General features: G+C 36.0%; 1 protein-coding gene across 1 annotated transcript; it reads left to right on the forward strand.

Annotated features, from left to right (window-relative positions):
• Positions 1–63: 63 nt before the first annotated feature.
• Positions 64–4,399, forward strand: LOC591904 (DNA-directed RNA polymerase III subunit RPC8). Its single transcript, XM_791450.3, has 6 exons — positions 64–168; positions 875–1,012; positions 1,339–1,522; positions 2,105–2,168; positions 3,016–3,214; positions 3,635–4,399. Exons 2-6 carry the CDS (start codon positions 902–904, stop codon positions 3,686–3,688), a joined length of 612 nt encoding a protein of 203 aa, XP_796543.1. The 5' UTR covers positions 64–168; positions 875–901; the 3' UTR covers positions 3,689–4,399.
• The last annotated feature ends 5,861 nt before the right edge of the window (positions 4,400–10,260 follow it).

Raw genomic sequence — 10,260 nt, forward strand, 5'->3', positions numbered from 1 at the left:
TTCCAAAAGCGGTGAATTCCAGACTAATTCTCAGTTATCAATCAATGTTCTCCTCAGCCATCTGCCATATTGACTTGCATCTGCTGAACGTTAACGAACTCACGAAGTGCAGTGCCATTTGGTCAAGGTATTTTGCTTGTGATTTCCTCTCTGTTTTGCCTTGTTTATGTAAGTGTTTTGCTCGAATGATTCGTTAATCAATGAAGAAGAAGGAAAAGTTTACGTAGCCTGATCAGAAAAGAATGATTTTCGTGTATTCCTGCTGGAGTAATAAACATGCAGGCTTAATACTAGTTATAACATTGTTCCACATACCTAGATCTGTGTTATGTGATTATTTAGTGTTCTGTGCAGCTGTGTGGACGTCGCGTGGATGTACAGCAGTAGAGGCGCATCCCATTCGGATCGGGAGACTCTTTCAGATCTCCCATATTGGAAACTTTGTTTACAAAAGAATCAACGTCAACAACAAGTCAATATTTGCCTCTCTGGGCCTGTTTATTTTGTGTGTGGATCATAACAAATTTAGACAGAGTATTTTTAAAGTAGACATGTATTGGTAGACGGGGCAAGATGGGTAATTTTAATTTTTAATGAGGAATCTGCTCATCATATTTTTATTTTGAGGCAAGGTTATCCCTTTGCAGTTGCACCAAATGTACCTAAGAAGTTGGTAGCCAAAATGGCCAATGGGAAACTGTCTCCCAATTTTATATAGGCTACTTGACAAAAGTCTCGGACAAAATAGGAGTTACTGTTGTAGCAACATTAAAGCATACTTCCCATTATCAGACGCACGCCTTCGGCATCGGCGTCGGAGCTTCCTGGAGTTACATTGTCATAAGATTTTTCCATTGCTTTCCTTGTTTTTTAGGTAAAGGTTATATAGTCTGGAGAGACAATGTTTGTTCTGGCTGAGATGGTGGACACAGTACGCATTGAGCCATGGTTGTTCAATGCCAAACCAATCGATGCTATCACTGAAGAACTCAACAAGAAACTGGCAAACAAAGTAAACCATTTATTTCCTCGATCTTTATCAATCTCTTTTCGCTGCCATTTTTAAAAGTCTTTTCAGGAATTTACTGTGAACACTTACTTTACCACTGCCTTGAAGTAGATGTTAACTTCAGAATATAATTATCCCCCAAATGACACTCTGAGAATTTATTGTATAAAAACTTTGTTCTAATCTTGTTGATATTTATCATGATGTGCATTCGTTTGTGTAGTCTTTGTGAAAACAAACAGGGCAAGCTGTTAGGCTGAATGTCTCATATTCTAAAAAAAAAAATCAGTTTATTTAAGTTTTAAAAAATGATTCCTTTATTTTCTAAGGTTGTACCGAATGTTGGACTCTGCATCGCTCTTCATGACATAGTGAAGATGGAAGACTCTCATATCTTCCCTGGTGATGGTGCATCTCATACTAAAGTACACTTTAGGTTTGTTGTCTTTCATCCCTTCATGGATGAGATTCTAATTGGACGAATCAGAAGCTGTAGCCGTGATGGTGTGCATAGTGAGTCTGACCCATTCTCAATCTTAATAATAAGGCATTGAAGAAGAGTTGTAGAATAGAAACAAATTAATTTTCATTCCATGGTTCTATGGCCAGAAACTATACTTGTAAACTAGCTTAGACAGCTTGAGTGAGGACGGAGTGAGGATAGCAGATAAAGATAAGGGAAATAATGCAGTAGGACCATATTTCACAGAACTTGATAAAAACTATAAAGAAAAACTTTCTCATGTCACATAAGATTCTGATGAAAAAGGGTATTTTACAAGCTGCATGTTTACATCACTAGTCTGAAAAGCATAGATAATGCTGTAGTTTAGCTGTTATGTAATCTTTTAAGTCGATGAAATCAAATGATTCAAATCACTGACATTCTTCTGTTTAATTTATGAAAACTGTAAATTTTTTATTGCAAATATTGCTAATGATGAGCACAGGATGAGCATCCCTTTGTAGATCATTGTGGCATTCTGAATGTTATTTATTTTGTGTACTGTTTGTTTCAATTAATCATGATAGGATGGATATTTTTGTTTTAATTCAATGTTAACTTTTATTGCTTATTTGTGTTTCTCTCTTCAGTATCTTTAGGTTTCTTTGATGACATTGTAGTTCCACCAGAAGCGCTCCAGCAACCCTGTAAATTGTATCCTTTCCATTAAAAAAAAACTTACAATTAATAAATACGTTTATTCTGAGAGTAATACTGTAAAGTTTTATGCTTTTCAATTATTTTTAAAACATTGATTATTGTGATTTTCAATTATCAAGGTGAGAAGTGTTTGTGTTCCTTACCCATTTTAAATGTCTACTATATGTCACTTTTCAACTTCGAGTAATTATAGTAGTTTATTATATTTGTTATTCATTAATGTTGTAACTCCTGAGTGATGGTGCTTCAGAAAATGCATTATACAATTTATATCATTACACTTATCAAGTTTTAATATTCACATCAGTGAAAAAACTAAAATCATGATTTTCTTGTTATGTAGACCTTTGGCAAGTGAGATATATTCCTAACAGTTCTGTAATATAGGTTTAGTTGCTGTTCTGATGTGACCTACAGCTTGGCTACTGAATTCTTGTATTCCCATTAGTGCTAATACAGGAGCCAGTCGGTTCCTGTATAGAATGGATCAATAGCATATTAGAGGGTTCCATCAAGCATTTTATTAAATGGACTATCAATTGTACATTTATTTTACATTTTATTGTGATTAATGTCTTAAAGCCCCACTGTACTACTTGTAGCTACATGCTTCCTCCCCGTTATCTTATTTTTCTTATTTTAATTGAGAGCTGAGTTGATGAGTTAGCTACCTGTCAGTGACCAACTTGGGTGGTCTAATCTAATGGTCTAACCTATAAACTAGTACTGATAAGCTTTAATGCATCCCAAACTCTCTTAATGAGGAATTTAAGAAAGAAGATTGTAATAGATGTAATCCTGAGATGAGAGATGTTTTCCTGAATGTGACCTTGTGACCCAGTGATGAGACGGAGCAGCTGTGGGTGTGGCAGTATGAAGCAGAAGAAGGCACACATGATATGTTTATGGATATCAACGAAGAGATTAGATTCAGAGTAGTAGATGAAGTCTTCACTGATACCACGCCTGTTGGTCCTGAGGATGGCTTGGAGGCGGGAGCGGAGGAGAACGAAACAAAGAAATCTCCTTACAGTCTGGTGGTAAGTACAAGGCAAGAAAAAAAAGATGTCGTAAAACCACCATGAGTTCAATTATTCTCTTGACTAGTGAATTCTCTTTTCCTTATACCTTGATCATACCAAACCAACCGATTCTCGGACATTGGAGTTATTGTTATTGTTTGTTCTGTAAGTTGTTGGTCTGGTCTTGGTCTCATTGGTGTAACCAAAGCATTGGGTTTAATAAAGGAACCATCCAATTCCCATAGTCGATTGGTTGAATATTGATGTTTATTTATGATAATGGTCATCAGGATTTACACAATAGAGAAGGCTCACATAATTGATTCATATTCTTCTTGCTTTTCCCATGATCATGTCTTCACCCGTACTTTCACAGTGATATGTTTAAGAATGGTCACATTTGAAATTTTCCACTCCAATGTTGTTTTTATCTTGCAGGGGTCCATCAGTGAACCAGGTCTAGGGCTATTGGCTTGGTGGTCCAACATGTGAAGAGATGGACTTCATGAACGATAGTCTGTACTAGCTGTCTCCAAGACAAACCATGGCAATATGGCAGAGGCTGAAAGCTGACAGGATGATGGCAAGATGGAATCAGGATGATAGAAACCCAGCGGAGTGATGTGTAAGGTCAAGAGATAAAAGTAAAATATATGAAAAGGTGGATTACAGACTGCAAGTGATAAAGGGGAAGAAATATGAAGGGTAGGAACAGAGCGAAGCCACATCATATTGTGATTGGCGTAAACAAAAATGTGTTATGAAAAGCTGAATGATGGAACAGAGTCATTGTCTGAAAGGATAATGATATATGGGTCAGCTTGGAGAGGACAGGGCGAGAAGACATTTTTTATGTTGATAGAGATAAAAAATACAGGTACTGATAGATGAAGGAGATGGTGATGTGATGAGAAGAATGGAATGAAAAGAAGACTGTGGGAAAGAACCTGGAAGAGATGGGATCTATGAAAGGTGCAGGCAGTTAAAAAATGCCTTTCCAATGTGGGATAAAAGAGTATCGGTCAATAGCCATGTTCAGACAGGGTTTCCTAGTTGGCATAACTTTTTCCCTGCAGCAATAAATATTCCATTAGTTGTCCATATGCTATATGAATGAATGCATCATTTTGTTTACTATCTAGAAAAATGAACAAGACAAGCTCTCTTTAGTGAAAGATATGGTTTTGTTTTCAAATAGAAGAATCAACATTTTAATATGATGGCTTGAATTGCATACAGCAATGTACAGTGTAAGCATTAAAATAAAGAGAATATAAAACTATGTACAGAGTTATGGTGCCAATTGTCATTAGGAAAGGCTCTTCTGTTTGGTATTATGATGCTTTGATTATATATGTATAATGTACCAACCTGCCCCTGTCCATGTATGTTGAAAGGGACCATTGACTGGGATGAATATTCCCAAGATATTTTTAGGAAACAGAGGCTTGAACATTGGATGAGTATCTTAGTGCCCTGGTGTTATTGGTTACCTTTCTACACAATAGAGTCGGAACACATTTTACATTGTGTCATTTTCAATGATAAATTATATTATCATGTGTTCAATTTTTGGCGGTGTATTTCATTTTCCTTTTTTTTCTTCTGTTCCTTCCACGTTTAGAAATCAAATTAAATGACCATAAATGAAAAGTCATTTTTGAAAGAAAAACACAACATTGTTGGGATAAACCTATAGAACAGAATACATTCATGGTTTAAAATTTTGTTAACTATTGGACATGCTAATGTGTTCGTTGAAAGAAACTGTCTAGAAAGTATTTATGAATAGTTTATTATGCAGTAAATCCAATCATGTATTCCTGCCTAGATTTTATTTCTTCTGAATAGTTTATTATTAACATATGACCAGTTGTGAATTATGGAATTTCAGAATTATCAATTGAAATTGACTGAATATTGCTGATAATCACAAACGATTAAAGGCAATAGCTGTACCTGGGACTGAATAAGCAAGTATGAGGATTTAGTCAAATTTTGCTAACCATTTAGACCTCTTAAAAAATGACCTTTGTCATGTGAATTTACTACTTTGTGTATAATTTGTCTTCCACATTGGAATAAAAAGAATGAGTAAACCCAAAAAAATTCTCCATCTTTCCCAGTCATCAACCTTTTCATTAAAGGTAATACAAAGTTTTGGTATGGGGTCATTAATTTGGTTCAAATGAACATATTGGAAGCATATGCGATCCTACAATATTTAGCGATCGTTGTCGCGGTTGACATCGAGTCTAAAGTGATAAAATTATAAATAATAAACTGTTTATGTTGTATAGCTCCCTCTCAAGGTCAATATATCAATTTAGCTATAAAACAATGTTTCTTGACTAAAATTGACCAATTGCTATTCCCGTTTGGAAATTATATATCACAACTACATATTATGAAATTTTCATGGTCGCAGCTGTCATTGTATGGCCATAGGCACTATTTGAAATTTATCAAAATTTACCGGGAGCACCAGTAAATTTTTATATTCAATTTTTCTCGAGTGTTTTAGGGACTAAATTTTCTAGTGCTTATAATACATCCACAGGGGCATCCAAATATATCGAAAGTGTAAAGAATCACTATCCAGCCAATTTTCACAATTTCCCAAAACTTTGTAATACCTTTAAGCTTATGAAACATAGAGAAACGTTCATATCTGGCATTGAATTACAATATGTGAATAGAGAAGACAGATGACAAGAGGGGATTAGACAGAGAGAAGGAGAGAGAGAAGGAGAGAGAGAAAGAGATACAAAGATAGGAGAGTAACTGGTTGGCGAAGAAAGAGAGCTAAAGAGATTAATCGGATTTATGGATAATTTATAAGAATGGCAGGAGAGAGAGAGAGTGTGTGTGTGTGTGTGTGTTTGTTGGTGTGCGCGAATGTGGTGTATTGTGTGTGTATATGTGTGAGAGAGAGAGATATAGAACAAGGGAGACACAGAGAGAGAGAGTGAGTGAGGGAATGAGAGAAGGCAAGCATATCGGTATAGAACATGAATTTTGTATTTTCTTTTGGAAGCCGGAAGGTAATATTACGGATATCTCAGCCATCATGATACAGATTTTGTCTTGTTTTAAAATAATTATCTATAAAAAGACTATATAACAAATTTAGGAACAAAATTTAAATCCTATAAATAAACCCCCAATCTATGGTAATTTTTCAGTCAGTGATACCGATTGGAGTACAATGAAAATAAAATCATTGATTCACTCGAAATACTTATGGATTTTGAATCTTTTCAAATTATGTAGATAATTTTCTCCAGCTGTGTCGGAATAGTTGGCGATTGATTGTATGTACAGTGGCGAATTCAGGGGGGCGGAGGGAGCACGTGCCCCCCGTAAAAAAAGGGGGGGGAGAAAAGGAGGGGGAAAAGAAAGAAAAGGGAAGATAGAAAGAAGAAGAAACGAGGGAGAAGATAAAAGGGAGAGCGAAAGAAAGAAAGGGGAAGAGAGAGGAGAGAAAAGGAAGAAAGGGGGAAAGACGGAGGAGAGCAAAGGGGGAAAAGGAGAATAATGAGAAGGGAAAAGAATATGGGGTCAAATTACGCTGCTGAGAGGGAAAGAAAAGGAAAAAAGAAACGAAAGAAAGGAAAGATAAGAGAAGAAAGAAAGAGAAAAAAGATCACTTTTCTCTAACTTCTAACCAATCAGAAAGCCTCGTTTTCCAGGAAGTGCTCGTGGACATTACTCCACGAAGTGCCTGAAAATGCGCCTAATGTGGTTCAAAAATTGCAAATACTTCCGCTACCCCGCCGATGACGCCTCGCTCTGTCGCTTCTCTCCATCGTTTTTCATATATTTCACCCATGTGATTTTGTGCCCCCCCCCCCCCCCGGTAAGAATTTCCTGGATTCGCCACTGAAGTACATACAGTACATGTTCTACATGTACATTCTTGGGCTCGCGTTCAGGCTGGAGTAGATTTATTTCGAACAAGCTTAATCAATAATGAAGGCTCGCTAGGAGGAAGACAAAACCAACCAAGCATTTTTATTTGCATGGCCGCTAATTAGTTTAATTAGTTTCTGCACGGTCTATTAAATACTACTACAGAGTTGTGTATGAGTGTGTGTGGGCGGTCAGAGTTGTGTGTGAGTGTGTTTGTGGGGAAGAAGGGGTATGGACAAATAAAAGTTCCCCCTATTTCAATATAGTGTTGTCCTTTATGAAGTTGAGGGATTAATTTTGATTAAAAACACGCAAGAGTAAAAGCTTCCTGTTATAATTCTCAAACAGAACCTTCTTTCATTGCTTTTCCCCGGGGGGGGGGGGGGGGGAGAGGAGGAACGGGTCGTACCGGGGGCTCTCTCTCTCTCTCTCTCTCTCTCTCTCTCTTTCTCTCCCTCGCCTTTAGGATTACAAAAATCTTCTCTCGTAATGACAATCCGCATGGATACGTCGACGTACGTCGATTCTAATCACGTAATTGCATGCAGATTGCCGGCGTCAGGAAGGTATATTAATTAGATTAGGAAATTGCAATAAAGTATATCACCTGAGTATTAAATTATTTATTATTATGAAATTGAAGCAGTTGATTACTTATTGATAGGGATTGGCATTACATTCATGCATCATGCAGCTCATAAGTAGCCTATATTATACTGACATAAAAAAATTGCCAACTATAGAACATTTTGCACACAAATTTGATTATATTTCGACTATAGCCGTAATTGTGATCTGTTTTGGCCATGAACATTAAACAAAAAATTGTAAAAGTTACAGAGACTTTACCTATTACTTGATAAATGTGATGATCTTACAAAAACTACAGAGATTAGGCGAAAGGGACAATTAACATGCCTGTATTATATAACATCAAAAAGTCAAATAATTACTTTTCGACCTATTGCCATTTCAAAATAGCAGTTTAAAATATCAAATGGCTCGATGCTGCTTTTCAAAGATGCTTCATTCTCGTTCTTCATGTGTGGTTAATGGGGAAGTTTAAGTGCGTCTTCAAGCTTATAATTACATGGCCCCATGGGATGGGAGTACCATTCAGAGGGGATGGAATTTAAAAAGGGAATAACAGATAGGTGGAGCGCGGATCCACAAAATCATGTCTATTTCGTTTCAACATTTCAGGTTCTCCTAATTGGTATTTTGTAACGATATTTCAAAAAAGTTTTCTTTTGCTCTAGATCATTCCTTTTTACTAATACAAGAGTTCCAGCAGGTTTTTATTGAGGTGGGTCGTAGATCCTGGATTTTTGAGCCGACAGCTAGTATGAGCCTGTTTAGAAATAGATTTTTTACTTTCCTACAGTTTTTGTAGAGAAAATGCCAATCCAGATATATTGATAGATATATACATGTAGGCTACCATAATTACCATTATTTTGTTTGCATTTCCTAAGGATGCTAATGTAAAGATTACTTGAAAGTAGGAATACAAAAATTGGGAAAATGTTTAATTGTTTTTCATATGAATCACTTCATGCCTTTTTAGAAGAAATTCCAACGTCAAGGAATAGCTCCACATTTTGTTTCTTCTTCATAGCTCATAAAAGAGACAAACTTAACATATACTTATATACTTGTATACACGTAAAACTACATTCTCTGATGATAATGAACATACGTGAACAGATCGAGGCACAATGTTTCTGACAGGTAAAGCAATAAATAAAAACAAAAACACTCACGCTCACACACAAAAGAACCCAGCAAACAGACAAACAAACGAGCAAATAACACCATTGACTAAATCCGCTAGTAGGCTGGGATATAACCATTCACTGATTTCACATGGAATTATGAAAGGTATACCTGTGTACTTAATCACGGAACAATCCATTAACTTGTGTATGGTTAATAAATCAATTACCTGAAAGGTTGGATGGATTATTCGACATGTTTGGCGTTATATCGGCGAAATAATATTAATTACCTTAATTCTGCATGACTTGTGTAAGTTCATTGTAGAGGTGTCGCACGTAGTCGAGTTGTTTAAGCACTATAGCTCGACTTGAAATTCAAAGGTCGTGGGTTAGATCCCGAAACGGCACTTATGTAGTACTTATGTCCTTAGGCAAGGCATTAATCTACATTTTCCACTCTATATCCAGGAGAGAAATGGGGACCTAGGGCGATTACGAGAGCATTTGTGTTAGTAATTGCCATATGCCCTCACGGTGACTATATAGCAGTGGAGTGGCAATATATAAATCTTGGCAATGGAATATCTTATAATTCCAGAACTAAAACAATCTTATTATGGGTGACCATATGCACTTGTCTTCATTTCAAATAACCTTTTGCCAGCAGGGTAATCAAAATGAATGTTGATACAAGATACAAGATATTTTATTTGGTCTTTGCAAACAAGTTACATAGAAATTTGGTTTCCACTGGCGTTGTAGTAATATTCAAGAAAATACATAATTACAAGAAAGAAGTACATCACGTTTATAAAAATGGATGAAATAAGGAACAAATACATGCAAAAGATAATGAAGTGATTTGGATGGGTATTGTCTTTCATGATTGCCCAGACCTTTTCAATAATTTGCTCAGTACAATGAGACTCGACAACCCCAATTATGCGCTGTGCTATTTTACGTGGCCTTTCCAATTTCGTGTTGTGCTGCTTTGAGAGATTGCTATTAATGAACATATAATATTGAAAAGCAGGGCACTCTTTATTATTGAATTGTAGAACAGGGTCGTTGCATCTACGTGGAAACTTTTCAACTTACGCAGAAAAAAAATGACAGCAAATGATAACTACAAATGGAACATTATTGTATTGATTATTTCTAAATAAATCACTGATAGACATCCCTAACATGGCCTTGATAATAGTCAAAATGTGAAAAGTTATTCTAATTTTATGAATTACATGAAATAGTTTTTGGAGGAAATGTTAGAAATATTTGTTTCATAACACTATAATAAGGATGTACTGAACTTCTTTAAAATCAGAATGATGGAATTAGTCCATGAATATAGATTAGAAACTTTTTCTACAATCATTGAAATCGGAGTGGCTATTGAGGGGCATTGAGACCCCCGTAAACACCTTTAGGGTGATG

This window comes from Strongylocentrotus purpuratus, unplaced genomic scaffold (genome assembly GCF_000002235.5).
Source record: "Strongylocentrotus purpuratus isolate Spur 01 unplaced genomic scaffold, Spur_5.0 spur5_scaffold_14, whole genome shotgun sequence".
NCBI lineage: Eukaryota > Metazoa > Echinodermata > Echinoidea > Camarodonta > Strongylocentrotidae > Strongylocentrotus > Strongylocentrotus purpuratus.

Excerpts from the sequence above, each read along its gene's own strand:
- LOC591904 (XM_791450.3), top strand. The coding sequence starts at position 902 with ATGTTTGTTCTGGCTGAGATGGTGGACACAGTACGCATTGAGCCATGG. Across the intron at positions 1,013-1,338 it reads ACAAGAAACTGGCAAACAAA|GTTGTACCGAATGTTGGACT; the intron begins GTAAACCATTTA and ends TTATTTTCTAAG. Across the intron at positions 2,169-3,015 it reads CTCCAGCAACCCTGTAAATT|TGATGAGACGGAGCAGCTGT; the intron begins GTATCCTTTCCA and ends CTTGTGACCCAG.